The sequence below is a fragment of the Melospiza melodia genome, chromosome 1, assembly GCF_035770615.1.
Source record: "Melospiza melodia melodia isolate bMelMel2 chromosome 1, bMelMel2.pri, whole genome shotgun sequence".
Taxonomy (NCBI): domain Eukaryota; kingdom Metazoa; phylum Chordata; class Aves; order Passeriformes; family Passerellidae; genus Melospiza; species Melospiza melodia.
This window is the reverse complement of record NC_086194.1, coordinates 43,365,932-43,384,011: the sequence shown is the minus strand read 5'-3', so window position 1 is coordinate 43,384,011 and position 18,080 is coordinate 43,365,932. Positions and strand designations below refer to the sequence as shown.

General features: G+C 41.0%; 2 protein-coding genes across 4 annotated transcripts in view; one reads left to right on the top strand and one right to left on the bottom strand.

Moving 5' to 3' along the window:
* Window positions 1-3,880: 3,880 nt before the first annotated feature.
* METTL6 (methyltransferase 6, tRNA N3-cytidine) lies at window positions 3,881-13,092 on the bottom strand. Of its 3 annotated transcripts, none has more exons than XM_063155571.1 (7): window positions 12,996-13,092; window positions 12,041-12,220; window positions 10,982-11,365; window positions 10,169-10,303; window positions 8,791-8,961; window positions 6,965-7,106; window positions 3,881-4,330 (listed from the first exon to the last, which is right to left on the bottom strand). In XM_063155571.1, exons 3-7 carry the CDS (start codon window positions 11,261-11,263, stop codon window positions 4,182-4,184), a joined length of 879 nt encoding a protein of 292 aa, XP_063011641.1. In that variant the 5' UTR covers window positions 11,264-11,365; window positions 12,041-12,220; window positions 12,996-13,092; the 3' UTR covers window positions 3,881-4,181. The 3 variants fall into 3 exon arrangements, with proteins under 3 accessions (XP_063011641.1, XP_063011634.1, XP_063011650.1); XM_063155564.1 differs by lacking the exon at window positions 12,996-13,092 and adding an exon at window positions 12,779-12,892; XM_063155580.1 differs by lacking the exons at window positions 3,881-4,330; window positions 12,996-13,092 and adding exons at window positions 4,352-6,604; window positions 12,779-12,894.
* The window catches only part of EAF1 (ELL associated factor 1), a 20,193-nt gene continuing 15,159 nt past the window's right edge, over window positions 13,047-18,080 (top strand). The window contains exons 1-2 of the mRNA XM_063155595.1: window positions 13,047-13,213; window positions 16,701-16,795. Of these exons, the coding sequence (XP_063011665.1) occupies window positions 13,111-13,213; window positions 16,701-16,795 (198 nt within the window). The 5' untranslated portion in view covers window positions 13,047-13,110. The remainder of the gene's footprint in view (window positions 13,214-16,700; window positions 16,796-18,080) is intronic.

Here is an 18,080-nt window from a genome sequence, read left to right as displayed (position 1 = left end):
ACACACACATATATATATTATATATAAATATAAAAATATATATAAACTAACTCATCCATAAAGCACTTCTTAATTTGTAATCTGTGGCTCTCAGTATATTCAGATGTATGAACTGTTCAACAGATCAAGCAAAAAAAAATTATAACAGGTGAACATATTAATGACATTTCCAATTTCATATACCAGTTTTCTCCTAGGAGACCAAGGCTGTATGTTTTACAGTGACTGCTGCTGCTTACAGCTGCTGGAGTTTCAGGTCTCACTTTCATAGCACTTGGTTTCATAGAAGTGATGCACAATCAACCATGGCTCTAGTATTATATTAATTACTTAAATACTCTGCCTTTGGAACCCAAGGAGCTTTCAGATACCTGGAAGATGCACCTGAAATAGCTTTTTAGCTACCAAATGAACCACATAAAACCTGCTGTGACACTATCACCTTAACGTTGAAATGTTTTTTTCTCAGTAGTGCGTATTTCTAAGGAAAGAAAGCTCACCCATCCATACAGTACAGACACAATTACCTGTGTGGGTTTCTGTCTAGTCCTAGCTTGTTGTCACACATCAGACTACATCAATCAAATTTCACAGAAGCTGTCCTTTGACAGAAAGGACACACAATGTCAGAGAACTCAAAGACTTCATACTTCTGTAAATTTGATGAAAATAGATGACAGTCAGACCTTACCCATGCCCTCATTAACATCATTCCTTAATACATGATGTCCAGTTCCAGGAGAAGACATCAAAGAATCCCACACTGAAAAGTGGCATTTAGGATTCCCCGACTTCAGGAAAAACCTTAATCCAAGTTCAAACTTTATTAAACATCAGAGAATGTAAGCCCAGGGCACCAAATCATTAAAAAAAAAGGGTTTTCTCAGTCCCACTACTTCAACAATTTTTTCCTTCTATTCTAAGTATTGCTCAGAGCAGGGTGTTGGCATAAAGGAACTTAGTGCTTATGCCTGCCAAATGTAGCAGCTAGTTCATCTTAAGGGGAACAAAAAGCCAGACTTCTTCAGACAATTGAGTCACCTCAGCAGCCTCCACTGACTGCAGACAAATCAAAGAACAATCAGGACATCTATTACAATCACAGCACAGTGGCTTGCTTGTGCAAGGTGAGCATGATTCAGTGCATATATGCTTTTTTCAAGTCATTTTAACAACATTATCCCTGATTACTACATCTCCCCAAGGACAGCTCTACACAGAATGACTTGGGTTGGAAAGGACCTTAAAGAGCATCTAATTCCAACCCCCCTGCCATGGTTGTTCAAAGCCCCATCCAGCCTGGCCTTGAACACTGTCAGAGAAGGAGCACCCCCAACTTCTCTGGGCAGCCTCTTCTGGTGCTTCACCACCCTCAGTAAAGAGTTTTTTCCATACATCTAACCTTAATTTTCCCTCCTTCAGTCTGAACCACTAACTCCTTGTCCTATCACTGCAGTTTGTTCAAGTAAGGATACAAGGTACAGGTATTGTTGACATGTGCTGCTGGTGAGCTTGCTTGAGCTGGGGAAAGCTGAAGAGTTGGGGGAGTAGATCCCCTTTAGTCAGCACTGCAGCAACCACATGCATCCCAGCTACGTCTCTATGTTACTATGTCTCACATGATGAGGCAAGGATTTCTTAAAGCTGACTCAACTTCCTCAAACTTTACCACAGTTACAAAAATTTGCCATGATTTAAAGTCCACAGAAGCAGAGTCATAGAAAGTAAATTAACCTTTCTGACCATTCATCTCAAAATAACATCTGCTTTATGAGAACTACAGCAGATGATTTTTCTGGCAGGGGCATTAATGCATGCTACTTCATTTTGCAGGTCTGACTGGAAATGAGACTGAATGAGATATAATAAAGAAAGTTAGAAATATTGCACTCCATGTAACATGCTGCTACACAAAAAAGTGTACACAAAAATACTGAAGCTATAGCCACACACAAAAACATGAATTATTGTTCTGGCAATAGTTCAGTGTAAAAAGGAGCTCAGTGGTTGTCTGAGTCTATTAGCTAAGTCTGTTGGGCTGACTCAGGTCTTCTGATTAATATTTTTGTTTCTTGCCTACATCTCATTTCCTTTTGGGGATGAGCAATTCATTGCACTTGGATTTGCATGTGATGACAAGCACACAGCCCCATGATAAGGCACCATGCAAGGCATTCCTCCAGTCTCATTTATGTGCTGTATACTCCAAAAGCACCAAGCCTGCAGTCCTGAAAGGCACTGGGAGTTACAGGCTGCAAGCACCACTAAATATCAACAGAGCTCAGACTACATATAGACATTGCAAAACTGCCAATGCTAAGATGAACATGTGCTGATGAAAGCCACCAAATAATGATAACTCAGATTAGGAGAGTGCTGTCATTATTATATCCCTTTTTAGCAATAGCTTTTCATTTACTCTAAGTGTTACTAGATATTTATTACTAGCATGGCAGAAAGAGCTAATGGGTTGCACAGCAGGGGCCAGGAATGCATAAATCTCTGGGATAATACTCTCCATAAAAGAAAGGAGATGACATGTAATAACCCTCCTCAAAGGGTCATTAGGAGAATTGTGAATGATTTAAGCTTTTTTTTTCTCAGAGGCCAAAGATTTGTGATCTGTTGCAAATTTATTTCTAACCATATCAACTGAATAAGACCTTTGGCAGCTCCAATTTGTTAAAGAAAATTTGACTGGTTAACTTTGTAACATTAAACTTCAGGCTGGAAAATTATTATTTCTTTCATTTCATGCACAATACACCCAGTGCTAAGAGCCTGGAAAAAAAAATCATTATTATATCCTATGTCATAAACAGAGGGGAAAAGTCACCTGTGGTCCACATCAGTGTATGACTGGGTCATCTAACAACACACAAGTCCAGTGGAATGACAGCTTGAGTCAAGCAATCCCATACTCATATATACAGCCAGAGATTGAATCCCTACTCAGAACAGGGCCACCCTCACACTCACAGGATGCTCAGGGCCCTTTTCCAAGTCTTTCCCAAGACTTTCCAAGTCTTTTTCTTCAGTCTTTTTCCAAGTATTCCCAAGAATGAAGGCTCCAAAACTTCACTGGGCCCTGCCCCAGCATTTGATCTCCCCTGAGCATTTCACTGGAATTTCCCCAGTTGCAAACTGTGTACAGTACACAGGATCAGCACAGGCCATGGCACAAGGCACCGGATGCTCCTGGCCTTCCTCTGCTGCAGAGCAGCTGCTCAAAATGCAGGGTAAAGACACAGGCATGATTTTGAAACTACATCATCCAAGAGCACAGAAAAGGTCCTGCAGTGCAAAGTGCCACAGTGCAAAGAGCTGTAAGGAAAGGATGAAGTTCCTTGGAGCAGTTACATCTGCAGCAGCAACAGTACAGTGGCTTTTCGTGGCAGGAAGAGCAAAGACCAACACAACTTTCCTGGGAGGGATGGAAAAGAATTAGGACCTCTGCCCAGGAAAGAAGCAGCTGACTACACTGCATATCAAAGAAATACTCCTGACTTGCTGATTTCAGTTTCAAACAAGAAACTGACTTGCAAAACTTCAAATATTTCCACACATTAAATGAAGAACATCTTAAATTAATTAGGGATAAATACAACCTTATCCACTAACATGCTTCTTTGAGCACGAAATCAGAAAAATTAGGACCTAATCAGATCAATTAGGATCTGCCTTAAAATATAAACATTTGTTTACACATCTAAATGCTGAGCATATTAAAAAGATACCATTATTAAAACATTGAGGCAGCTTACACTGAGACTGTTTTACTCCTGTATCTGAGAAAGTATACTCAGAAGTCCTACAAGTACTGAAAGTAAATGAAATACTATAACAAGCCTCAAAAATCACAAGTGACAGGAAACACAGGTTACTTATTTTAAAATAATTTTTAATAAAAATGGAAGTTATTTATATGCTTTACATGATCCTCCAACAATGTGGCACAGGTTTTATTTTAGAAGCAGGAATACAGATGCTCAACAGGTTGCCTGCATCACTTAACAGTCTTAAAATTGAATTAGAAATAGAATTCATGTTTTGTATCCTAGGATGGAAACCAACAAGAGGTACTGGATGCCAACATTTTTGGTTCACCAGAAAGATGAGCACACAGCTTATGTGCTAGTTTCCACTTCAAACAAGCAATGCTGCTACTGATCAGCAAGAACTTATGTCTCCCTGAAAGGCTTTTGAAACTTGCTTTGAAGAAAAACTCTTGGAACACGCAAGTCCTCTTTCCTATTCACAGTTTCTCGCTGCACATATTCATTGACCACTTGCTCATATCCCTCCGCCTTGAAAAGCTGAGATAAGAACTCTGAAAGACAATTAAAAAAAAAAAAAAAAAAAGAAGATGAAATATTATGTTTAAGCTATTTTTAAAACACCAGACAGCATTTATATAAGCATATGTTCTTGTGTGTTACTGCATGAAAATCACACAGGCCTTCAGATTTCAAGCTGTTCTATGTGGGCAGACTGCTGAATAAAAATCAATAAAGATCTCCTTTGGAAACATCAACCTAAGCAAAACAGCTTGTAAAACTAGGGCTTAAGCTAGCTACTCAGTTGAATTTCCAAAAATTGCCACATCTCTTATTTTTATTAAGTCTTGTCATTCTCATTGTGGCTGACACCAGTGCATTTTCCCTCTGTGCAGCTGACCTTCACTAGCTGAATACATCACTTACCACAAATATTTCAAAGGTATTCCAGCTGTGCAGATGCACCTCTGCTCAGGGAAGAATAACATCCTATATTACATGCAATTGCTCAATAGAAAAGCTGACGAAAGGGCCAAGAGGATATGGTGGTACCAAGACTCCACTAAGTTGAACTGAAAGTATTTTCCATAAACAAAAAAATTTCACTCAGAGCCTATTTCCCTTAAGGAAGGCAGAAGCACCTCACAAACAGAGTGACCTGTGCAGCAGGAAGGTCTGCTCATGCTATTCACTTGTCATGTTAATTAAAAATCATAATCTTTCCTTTCATGCACCTCAGTTCACTTACTCAGGCAGGAATTCCACAGTAAATTTAAGTTGTTCTAAACTTGTGTTACTTGACAGAAAACAAAGACATTCAATTTTTCACTGCTCAGGGGGATTAGCTCCATGAAACAGTGATCATGTGGGTGCAGGAAGCACCACCAGAGATGGTGTGTTGAGGAAGATGAGACCACCCACTGTGGTGGCACTGCAGGATTATATCAACCCAGGCCCACCATGGCTGTAAACATTGTGGGTTCACGTAAAATGGGCACCCACACCAATGAAATATAAATAAACAGCATTCCATCGTGAACCTATTGAATTCTTATTGTAAGGAAGTTGCACATATTTCATAATACAAAACTACAACCATGCATTCCTCCACAAATTTAATATTATTTCAAACAGTAGAAGAATGGATTTTTTTTTCCCCATGGAAGAAGTTTGGTGTTGCCATCTGCCATATTATAAACAAGTATCATTCAAATCACCCTATGCAGCAATAACTTGGTGTACCAAAGTAGTGCTAAAGAAATTAAAAATAGCAAGAGTTGCAACCTCTGTGGAAATGATGGGAGTCATGTTTCCAGTAACAAAAGAATTCTCAAGTATTAAGCAATGTTTATTTGAAAATCTGTGAAATGAATGAGATCATAATGATTAAAAATGGGAACAGAGGTGATGTGTGAGACAGTCACAGACCAGCCCAAGGAAAAACAATTGCTGACACAAGCCATATAAAATAAATTCTCTCTTTTCTCCTTCCTTCCTCTTCCTCATCCCTACCTCAATTCTTCTTGCAAGGGAAACATGCATACTAACAAGGAACTTCTCATTTAGAAACTATTCTGAAACACAATAAAAATGAGATTTAAAATTCCACAGATAGGTCAGTCTCTTGTTTGTTCCCTTTAGCATCTATTCTCTTTGTAAGAGCTAATTGTTTAAACAGAACTAAAAATCACTCAATAAATAACAGTTCTAGAAATGCTTCAATGAACTTGTAGCACTGCATTATCTTAGATTTTATCATTGTCCTATGAAGAATAGGGGGAGCTCAGACAAGATTAATGGTTTTTATGTATCAGAAGCAATTAGTCAATATGTTATGGCATAAAATATGAATAACATTTACTTGGCTCCAAATCAGTCTCTTCAGCAGCTGTATCTTGCTTTAGGCTTAAGAACAAAGTACCCCACATAAATAAATTCACAGCTCTTGTTACACAATGCTTACAAGTGATGGGGAGAGTAGTGAGTTTAGCATGAGGAATTGGGAGTTAGAAGCTATAGCCAAGCTGTAAACCCAATTTATTGTGAGATTCTAAGCAAATTCCTTATTCATGTCTCTGTGCTTCAAATTCTCCACCAGTAAACTGCAGTAACTACCCTTCCTCCTAAACCATTATGAGCACTGAACAAAAACTGAATAGTGTATCACATGGAAATGGTTTTTTGCATTGTCTTCACTAAAAAACGAACCCTAGAAGACAGAGTGACCACAGGTAGTCAGTGCTATCCCAGCAGGATTTGTGCATGAGCTTCTCAGTGCCACAGTCATGGTTCTGCTTTTAGGAGTCAATAGATCTCATCCTGCTCACCTGCACAAAGAATGATGCCAAAAGAACTGCTTACTTGCTTCATGAAGGTGATTAATTCTCTTACTGTACACTGCTCTTTTCCCCTTAGGTAACAAATCTGAATGAAATTCAGCTAATTCAGAAACTCCTGCTCTTGGAGAATTATAGCACATACAACAAGCTTATAAACAAGAAGGCGCTCCACAAAGTTCTGCCAGTCTAAATAACTGCTTCTTCCCAAAAAGAATGGTAAATGAAATAAACCACAATTTAATAGTTCATCCACACAAAATAAAACTTCCATGGGCATGTTGGCAGTTTGCTGGAGAAAGTCTGAACAGAAGATGCACAGAAAAGAAAGCACTCTACAACATGTCTTACCTTCAGTAAAAAAATATGACCTTGTCCCATCTTGTCTGACATAAAAGTTTTCCCCAAGTTTGCTGCCTGATTTAAACCTGAGCATTGCATGATCATACAGGCCGTAGTCTCGGAACAGGACACACTTGCCTGGTTTTAATACCTGTCACATAATACACACAGGCTTTAATAAGCTAAACAGATTTAGTCATGTATAGGTATATTTATTTTTGTACACATACAGACACAGGTAACTGAGACAAGGTAGACTAGCATGGTCAATACAACAGTGAGATAGATATCTATATCTATAGACAAATATACAATTTATTCCCTGTGCCACAAAAAGGTGGTGCAAAAACTGGATTGACTCTTAAAAATATTTCCCTATGAATAAAAGACTATAACTAGTTTTAGAATACCTATTTGGGTGCCGATCAGCTAAATTAGCAACTTAGCAGTTAGCAACACTCTTCAAACAGAGAGAAAAGAAGAAAATACACAGTTTAACAAAAATTCCCATCAGGGCATTTTTTCTGTTAGCTAGTATCCTGTTTGCTAGCACCTGATTTTGTTTAATGGTTAACAATAAAACTTGGAATATTGTGACATTTCTTTTCTCGTGGGTGAAAGAAACATGTTGCAATATGTTGCGAAATAAATAAGAAACCATTTTAGCAAAGTGCAAAATGAATTTTTAACATTGCTTTTTGGTAAAGAAAGGAAGCCATAAGGAGTTTAGAAATTATAAATACGTGGTCATTGCCCACACTGATTTTAGATATCTAAATATTTATAAGAGCTAAGAACCAATCCTGATTTTGGAAAACAGCTGGAGCTATACAAAAAAAACCTCCTAATATTCCTTTTTCAAACTGCTGATAATAAACCAAATAATTATCAGGAAATACAAGACTTATTATACACACATATGCAATAGGAAAAAAATATGTCGATATCTCAGGAAAATTCAGAACAGTCACAGTTGAGGTTGTTTAAATCACCCTTTGGGTGGGCCTGTCCTGGTCTGCCAACTAACAAAGACAGCTTAGAGGCGTGAGTCTCTCTAGATTAATGCTGACTTCTGAACACGCCACTGTTAAATCACCACAGGTCAAATATGTTTCATAATAACAGCAACATCCTAACTGCAGGTCACTGGATCTCTGGAAGTTAATTTTGGCTCACTATCACTCACACCTTATGAACACAGACAGCTCTGCAATATATAAACATTATTCACAGCATACAGCCCAAGTCACAGCTTTAAAATCACAGGCCTGGGACGGAAGGGGCCTGAAAGATCACCTGGTTCCAACCCCCCTGCCATGGGCAGGGACAACTTCCACCAGATCAGGTTGCTCAGAGCCCCATCTCTCCTGGCCTTGAACCCTTCCAGAAGGAGGGCATCCACAGCCTCTCTGGGCAACCTGTTCCAGCACCTCCCTAAAGAATTTCTTCCCACCACCTAATCTAAATCTAATCTTTACTTTGAATTCACTCCCCCTTCCTTGTAACTACATGCTCTTTCTTGTAGAAATCTCTCTCCATCTCTCCTGTAGGCCCCTTTCAAGTACATTAAGGCCATATATTATGTATATTTTTGTTACACTGATGGCATGAATTAGGCCTTAATACAAACAATCTCACAATACCAGAAGAAAAAAAAAAGGACATTGTAAAACATATTTTAGTCCTGCCTACTCAGTGAACTAATGAAATACATCCATGGAATATAATATGAAAACTCACCATTGCAAGAGAGTAATTTTCTCAGATAAAAAAATATACTTTTGAGCTAAAAAGAAGGAAAGGGCTTTAAAGGCTGTAAAATCAGCTGGTTTTACCTTGTAAATGTTCCTCAGGACAAGATGCATTTTGTCAGGATGAATGGCAGAAAGCACAAATATAAGTGTGACAACATCCACAGAATCTGCTGGTATATTGTCTAGAAGATCATCTTTGGTAAGATCACACTGGAACACTTTACATCTTTCAGTACTATACAAGGCATTTTTCTAGGGAAATTAAAAGAGCAAGCTTTCACTGAAAATTAGCAGCATTTGTTGCTACAATAAAGTAAAAATCTTGTGAAATTAATCAGTAGAGAGACACAAAACAGAGTGGCAAGATAATATTAACCTCCAACGGGTGGCTACTGCTATCAGAAATGCTTTGCTGCTAACTACAGTAGTGAAACTACAATTAGAAGAATAGCCTGTTCCCACAAATTTGAAAAGGTATGTGCATTAAGACAATTCAGAAAACATACTATTTCTGTTTTACCCCTGCTTCTACTCTTTAAAGAATACATAAACTCTATTGAAAGAAATTATATATTACAGGGTGATGAAAGTAAAGCTCTTGAGCTACAGGTAGAGTGCAAACAGTTGGGGTTCCTGTCACATAATCTGCAGCTGGGCTGCCCTAGCCCACAGGTTTGCTGTGGTAAATAAAAACCCCAGTCTTGGCAAAAAAAAAAAAAAATTCAGCAAGAGCTGTGGAGGCAGATGCCCTTAAATCATCCAAAACCCAGGGCACAGGCTCAGCCCAACCTCATCTTGGGGTGCAGCCACAGCATCCCAGGGAGCTGCTGTCCTCTTCTGTTTGCCACAGGCATTTTTCTTCCATCTTTTGCATGATAAATGCTGTCTGTGCCTTGTGGTTCTTGGTCACAATGCTTTCAGTTAACAGACATATAGAAATTTACCTGTGATTACAAACTTAATAATGGCTTTTAATGCCCAAAGCCCCCACCAACTCTGCTGCAGGGCTCCACTTTGGACTGCAGTACCCATAACTAAGTGTAAACATACCTACTCCTAATCAGGTTACAAATCCCTTTAACAATAATTCCCAGCCTTGTTTTTAAGGTTCTCCTTGGGACTCCCTCTATTAAGGGCAAGCTTCCATGACAAATGAAATTTTGCTTTTACTGCGCAGTCAGCAGAGACATAGTAGTGCACCCAAAAAAAACCTATCTTCATAAATCATTCAAATAATATACCATAATGCTCTAATTTGACACTGAAAAGCCAAGTCTGGAGCAATGATTTGGCTTCTTACATAGGATCTCCACTGAAATGCATCAATCTCAATTTTTTTGGCAAAGCATATCCCACCCTTCCTACAAAAAGGAAGCCAAGAGAAGTCTGTTGTTACAGTCATTTGTAATTTTAGAAGCTTCTAAAAAACACTAAAAGAAGTTCCAAATATCACACCAACCTTCACATACTCAACAGCTCTAGGAGAGAAATCACAGGCATATGCAAAAATATTCTTATCTTCTTCTAAGAGTGGAAACAAGCAGTTCCCAACCCCGCAGCCTGCTTCCAGAATGGTCAGCTTTTGATCTGCAAACTGGGGAGGAAGCAATACAAGACAAAACATAATTTTTGTTTTCTCATCACATGAGCAGAGGCACTGTTCAACCAGTATTTTAAAAGCTATAATCAATTTTAATTATGATTCTTCAAAAAAACTAAAGTAGACAGCCACTGCATAATCTGACATTAAAACCCAGACATCCTGAATTTCCACAAAATTAGAAATCATTTTAGAACATATTAATATTTCTTCAGTCATCTATCTCTTAAGTAACCAACAGACTTGTGCTATTTCTGTCTTGTCTTTCACACAGCTGTAAGGAACAACAGATGCATCTGGCTATTCCCCTTAGCTGTGTTCAGCCTGCAGTTCTGGATGCTTTTCTCTAAAGCAGTGTACTGAATGCACCAGCCTGCACACACAGAGACAAGCTGTCTACTTTAGGACTCGAAAACCAAATATTCCAGACTGCACTCTCAGCATCCAGGATGCTATGAACAGCACCCCCATCCAGTAAGGGCCAAATATAAACTGGAACTAAACTGATGCATATGATTCTGAGAAGTTGTCTTTGATATTAAGAGAAAACACACAGGGCACTGCAAACTTTACAGGTGTCAGCTCTTACCCAAATGGCTTTCTTCTAAATATTATTAACTCCCCTGGAAACAATCAATCCCATCTTTCACAGCAGAATTGTACAGATCTCACCTCACGACATGCCTTTAACTCTTGAAACTCCCTGGTTGTCCAATGTCTGTCCTTGAAGAAGTTGGTGCTGTTTCTTTTGTAAAACAGATCCCAGTTCTTCTGTGCCTCTTTCTCCAGTTTTAGCTGTTTGAACTCAGACACCAAAACCTGATCTTTTGCCAGTTTTTCTGCTTCTTCTGCGCTAAGGACTCGAGCACTATGGCCTTTCTTTTGGAAAGCACCATCTTCAGTAGATGTTGGTACTATATTTAAGCAATTTGCTGACACCTTTTCTTGAAACATCCTAGATTCTTTCACACAAACATGAACACCAAAGACCCAAGCATGATTTTTTTTCTTTAGTGTATGATTCCATCACTTAATTTAGGTCAAATAAGCGAGGATCTAGAAGCAGAATTAAAAATGAGAAATAATTACAGTATGCACTTAACACAACTTTAATGATCTGTCCTACTTGATGGACTTATATGTCACCAGATTTCTCTTAATTTCAGAAAACCTTCATCTAAGCTAAGAACTCTATACAACATCATACTGATGTTGTAGTTAAAGAGGATACTTCAGAGTCTCCTGGTCTTCCCTCTGCATTCTAGAGACCCAAAAAGAAAAAGCTGGTTCAGCTCTAACATTATTTCCACTAAAAGAGATTTGAGAAGGAAAGCAAGGGCTTTGATTCTCATTAACCTCACTTCTAACATTTCAGGAAAAAAAAAGGGTAACTTAAGAACAGATGACATTCGAGAGTCACATTCAAATTAATGAAACAAAGTGTATTCACATTAGCATTTCTCCTTCCTGCTCTCAGGTCTGTGAGAAAACACTGGTGAAAACAACAGCATTTATAACATGTCACCTAAGGAAGGAACAAAACCAGTACTGTGGCCAAAATGCCCAGAGCTGCCCTGTGCCAGCATTCATCCCACTGCCTCCTCTGAGGATTCACGCTGGTTTTAGCAATCACAGGTGGTTTTACTTTCAGAAGTTCACAAAAAGAGCTTCACACAGGCTGGGAAGGGAGTCAAACATTTTCTTTGATGTTAAACTGGTTCTGATACCTGCCTTGTCATAAACATGCAGATCCTGGATGATGGAACATGGCAATCAAATCCTGCATGGCCCAGTAAATCGCAGGGAAGCCCAGGCAGCAAACACACACTGCTCATGTACATCAGTGCCCGGAGCCAGGCATCGGGGTCAATTTACCAAAGAGGAAATGAGAAAACCACAATAACACACACCCTAAAACAAACAAACAAACAAACAAACAAGAGTACTACTTCACTTATGTATTTTATCTTATGATAAAAAACATTCTATGCCACATATCATGGATTGTATGTACATGTTATATATGATGCTATCATGATATATACGTCATGACAGAAACACAAACACAAAATACGGAAGCGTGCAAATGAAGAACTGTCAGAATTTCGTCCATTGCCACAGACACGCCCTCTTTTCCTCCAAGAACAGCGCAAGAGGTTATGAAGAGGAGGCTCCTTCGAAAGGATGCCTCTTCAAGAAGAGCATATCATCAAAACAAAAAACCAAAAACTTAATCAGCTACATTGCTGCCGTATTTCTACACCCGCCTATACCCCAGGCACGCTGCATTATTTCATCACAGAAGGAGCGCACACGCAAACAAACAAACGCGAGCCGGTCCTTTCAGTGACGCCTCTGCTGCGGTGGGAAGGCAGCGCGATGATAAACTCAGTCGCAACAACCCATGCTTAGGCTAAAGAGCCTTTTAAAGGTGTTTAATCCAGAGCTAAGCCCACAAACATGTAACACCTCCGTGTGATCCTCCGGTCCCCCCACGCGGAACCGGCTTCCCTCCAGCAGCTCCTGCCCCGGCGTAGCCGGGGCTCGGACACCCCGGCAGGGAAGGGAAGGAAAGCCCCTCCTGCCCTACCGAGGGCGGGGAGCGCCGGGCTCCCACCTCCCCCGGGACCCTCCCCGGGGCAGCAGCCCCAGCCCGGCCCCGGGCGCCCGCCTCGCCCCGCCGTACCCGCCGCCAGCCCCGGAGAGGGTTCCCGGAAGGGAAAGCCAAGAATTTCCGGGAGGACGCCGGGCGGCAGCGCACGGAGGAGAGGGAAGGGACCGGCCGGGCCGGGAGCGGGGCCATGAACGGCTCGGCGAACTCGTTGCTGGACAAGGAGGAGCACCCGCTGCAGCTGGGCGAGAGCTTCGAGCGGCGGCCCAAGGCCTCCTTCCACACCATCCGCTGTGAGCGCCTCCCCCGCGGCCGCCTCTTCCTCGCCGCTCCCGTCCCGTCCCCCGGCTGCGCTGCTCCTTCTGCCGCGCCCACCCTGCTGCTCCCCTCGCCCCCTTCGCTCCGCCATCGCGGGGCTCCGTCCCCGCTCCGTCCCCACTTTCTTACCCGCTCCCCTCCTGCCCCCTCATCGCCCGTCTCCCCCTTCCCTGCTGTCCCCTTCAGCGCCCTGCTCCCTGCCGTTCCCCGCTGTCCCTCCACACCCGTCTCCCCCGTTCCCGCTCCCTCAGCGCCCGTCTTTCCTCCCCACGAGTGTTTCGCCACAGGGGGGTCCCGCCGGGAGGAAGGGGAAGGTGGATGCTGGCGGGGAGGGGGTTTGAACGAGGCAGGCCAAGGCGAAGGAACAGCTTTAGAAAGTTTGCCATTAATCGCTCGGAAGCATGAAGAGTTCCTCCGTAAGGGGGGGCTTTGCTGTCTTGTTTTTTTCTCTTTGTGGCAATTAACTGCAGGACAGGTGCCACGGCAGGCCCGGCCTGGAGAGGCAGCCCGAGCATCCAGAGTTGGGTCTGTAGCTGGGTGTTTTCCTGATGAAGCAATGTGTATCACAGAAGAGCTCTCCCTGGCTGTCCCGGCTCCAGCCAGCTGTAATAAATCAGTATGCCAGGAAAGCAAGCAGAAGGGACTCAGACACTTACAGTAATTGCTAATAAATGCAAGATAAATCCTGAGGTAGATTGTTTTGAAGAGGAACTCCTTGTATTACCACACATTAATTTTGTGGGGCAAGAAATCTGAGCAAAACTAGTCCAATTTTTATTGGACTAAAATGACTGGTAAACCATCAAGAGTAAATGTAAAGAATACTAAACTTATAATTTAGTAGTTTTCTGTGAAAGTGGAGAATTTATACAAAAAACAGTAGGATATTTTGGCTTATGATGCGCAAATACAGGCCTGGTCTCATTGCCCATATTCATACACCACAAATAGTAGTTTCAATGATACTGGTCACCCAAGTGCCTGATCCTGTGTGAATTAAACCCAAACTATATCCAGGTGGAAATATACTGGATTTCTAGAATGGAAAGTGCTTCAATAACCAATTTCCCACGGGATTGCAAAGCCAAAGGTCTTCAGACTACAACTGGAAGAATGCAGTTTTATTTCAGAAGATCTTTCTGAATGCTCTATTTTCTATCTGTGACTTTTAAATGAGATTTCTTCATTGTCTTGGTATATTTTTCCCCTAACTGTTGTTCTGGAATGATTTATCTGGGTTCCAAACATTATATTATTGTCGTAATCCTCTTCACACAAACTACAAAGAGAGGATTTTGTAGGCTGCATTTGTTTCGGCCTTCTTAAGATACTTCATTCTTGTACTGATAAACTGGATTATCCTTGAAAAACACATCTTGAAACATCTGATTTTTGGGAAAAGAGCTGTGGGTATATTTGGAGGGAAATATGTGCTCTCCATCTACATGAGCATTATCCAGGCACGTGCTAACAAAATGAAAACAATTAGTTGAGTGTTTGTTTAAAGTAACTCTATATTGCTGTGCCTAAGAAAGAAGTCTGGTAGCGATATTCCTTTTAAGTTGGTGACTGTGCTGTTGGAATTCTTGATCCTGTTTTGGCAAAGACACTATCTCTTGTACAGCTGGTTTATTTTATTTAGCAAGCTTGCACATAAAGTAGGTGGGAAACAATAGCTAGAAACAGATTGCTCAGATGAGCAATTGAAATTGAAGGCTATGATTTGATCTGGCAGTTAAGGCATGAGGATTAAGTCAAGTGTGTCTGATTCTGCTTGTTGTGCTGTCAAAGTAAAACTCAATTAAATATTAACATCCTCTTAATGAGAATTTATTACAAGTCAGGGCTTGGAGTTTTTCTCCTGCAAATGTGTTTTTCATAGTGGAATTACATTTTAAATTTGTTCTGAGGTATTAATTTCATAACTAATACAGTAATTAAAAGCCTCAATCGTTAATATAATTGCACCTCTTCAGATGCAGGGATGCTAGAATTGAATGCAGGCTTCTTATAAAAACAAACACAAGGCAAACTAGCCTATAGCTGTGTGATTTTATTTCAGTTTGTCTAAATCCTCTCTCAATATATTAGAGGTTCTGAGAGGGTTTTTTTTTTTCCTGTTATTTTATGGCTTACCAACACAACAGAATAATGAGGGGAAAATACTTTTAATTTAAAATGTTCTCAGTTCAAATGAATACATTAAACAGAAGTGCCTTGGTTGGGAGACAAAGCATTGTACAACAGAGCATAAATACGTAAAACAAGTGTAAGTTTAAAGCCAGTACAGTGCCTCCCATTACTGATCCTTTCTGTCCACAGTGACTCTGGAGCAGCATGAAGCTGCTGAAGTAAGATCAGCACCTCTCTCTTTCCTCAGAAGTGAGAGCTGAGATCTCCTCCGCCCATGTGGAGCTTTTAGCACTACTGTGGAGGCAAGATGGCCATTAAAGAAATTACTGAAATATCAGTAAGACTAAATAAATGTGTGTCATTAAATTGGTGTTTGTGACAGAGGAGTCCTCAGGGTTGCAATTGGCAAGAGCTAAGCAGAGCCCAGGGTTTTGGAAGTTGTTACTCTCTTGAGTTTGATTGGTACAGTTTTACACTTGCCTGTAAAACCAAGTGCCACTCAAAGCTACAGTTGTCATGGCAGGCGGAGGTGGTGAGAGTGCTGTGACCTTCCCAGAGAAGTGTCTTTAAAAACACATCCTGGTGGAAGGGACAGAGTCTTCATATGGGCTTCCACGGAGGGGCTTTATTGAGCTCCTGCCAGAAAAGGGCCCAGGGAGCAGGGGTTTATATAGGGATAGCAAGGGGTGGGGCAGAACATCAGAACAAATGAGAGGAGGGCACAGGTGTGGAACAAAGGGGAAAGGCCAATGGGATACATAGAATCAACATATGGCAATATCAATATGGCAATAATGCATTCTGGGGGAAGCTTTTTCCTCATCATGGCCAAGAGGTTGTTGCTTAAGGACTGTCCTTCAAGGGGACTGTAGTCATCTTCCCAGCCAGTTTACCAGCCTCCACAAGTGTCATTAAATTGGTGTTTGTCACAGAGGAGTCCTCAGGCTTGCAATTGGCAAGAGCTAAGCAGAGCCCAGGGTTTTGGAAGTTGTTACTCTTTTGAGTTTGATTGGTACAGTTTTACACTTGTCTGTAAAACCAAGTGCCACTCAAAGCCTGGGGTTTGGAGAAGTCTGCTTTGGTGTTCAAACACAAGATCTACTACCTTATTTCTATTTTAAAAAGGAAGCTCAGAATATGGTACCACCACATGACAGAGTTGCTACATGTAGTCACAATGTACTGGTGTGTTATTTTGCCCTGCTGTAGGCACTAGTGTGTGTTTAACCATTCCCTATAATCACAGCAAATGTATGGTGGCTCTTTGCAGGGCACATTGATGCTTCTGGAGACTCTAACAAATGTAATCACAATTGTTTTCCTCTTTAGATGATTTTAAGCCAGCATCGATTGATACGTCTTGTGAGGGGGATCTCCAAGTGGGTAAAGGAGATGATGTTACCATCACTTTGCCACATATTCCAGTAAGTCTCTTATATATGTGCTCCTGTTTGCTCTCCAACAAATTTGCATTGTTGTTACATTCTAATGTAAATGTTATTTTCACTTTCTTTATTAACACTGGGGGTTCAATATTTAAGCAGCCAGACTTATAGTTTACCACGTTAGGAAAGGACTGTACAGTTGGCTCTTTATAAAGGGCTATATTTGTAAGGTTGCCAAATTGTTCTTTACTTTTGATTCCTTCCTTCCTACTCTTCCTTAAAAGGCAAGGAGACTTTTACTATTAGCTGAAGCTGTACACCTGGTTCCCATCCATTTTTAGTGCTGTGTAAAGGCAATGTCACTCGGGCTTCAGTCAAGGTTGGATGTTCAGAACCCACAGGCAGACCTGTAAGCATGCTCCTGCCTTTCTCAGTCATGTACAGGTGGGGCATAGAGGGTTCCCTGCCTTTAGCTTCATCAGTGGAAGCAAGGGGACAGTCCTGGTGAGTGGCCATGAAGTAGTTTCCCATCCACTTCCTTCCCTAATGATGCCATAAAGATCTACTGTGTGAGGATGATGGTCAAACAGCAATAAAACAAGTGATCAATCTCTTTATAGGTGCAGCTGGTTTGTAATTGAAGGTTCAGTGGTTTCCTTACCAAAACAAAAGAAAGTGCTCATGTGCTGGAACTAGATTTGTTTATTAGCTGAAGTTGATGCCATGTGTCAAGCCAATAAACCAGAATTCACAGACATCAATGGGTCTGGTAGCTGCAGGGGGGCACCGGTCAGTTTGGAAGCCATGTGTCAGATCCTTTTGGTATTGCTGTTCCCAGCACATCTGTGGTTTTAATTGGTAGGTGAAGGTACTGTGGTAATTCTCACTGAATGAAGCTGTAGCTGCTTCACCCTGCTCCTGTTCATTATATGGCTTTGGTCACCTTCAGTGCTGCAGGAGGTCACACACTCCTTTGTGTGAGTTTTTGTCTGTAGGAATGGTGAGCATGGTAGTGCTATTGGAGAGCAGGTAACAGCACAACTAACAGCAGCATTCATCTTGGATTAGTTAGAAACAGAGTTGCTCATTGATTTTTTTGGGTTGAGCAGCATCACTTGTAATGCTCCTTTTCAAATCTGTACTGAGGAGCTTAATTTGATTATCTTCCCCTCAGTATGAGCAGCCTTGAGTTTATGGTATGCTGCAAAGGCTGAGGCAGCCAAGGCACTCTGTGTATGTTGTTCCAAAGCAGTGCTGCCTGTGTTCTGGACAGAAAGCTGGAAAATACTTGGCATACTGGAAAAGAATGAGAGGTTTTGAGATT

Coding starts and splice junctions, on each gene's coding strand:
- METTL6 (XM_063155571.1), bottom strand. CDS start 11,263: ATGTTTCAAGAAAAGGTGTCAGCAAATTGCTTAAATATAGTACCAACA. Junction 10,304..10,981: donor AGTTAAAGGCATGTCGTGAG/GTGAGATCTGTA, acceptor CTTCCTCCCCAG/TTTGCAGATCAAAAGCTGAC. Junction 7,107..8,790: donor TCCTGAGGAACATTTACAAG/GTAAAACCAGCT, acceptor ATTATGTGACAG/GTATTAAAACCAGGCAAGTG.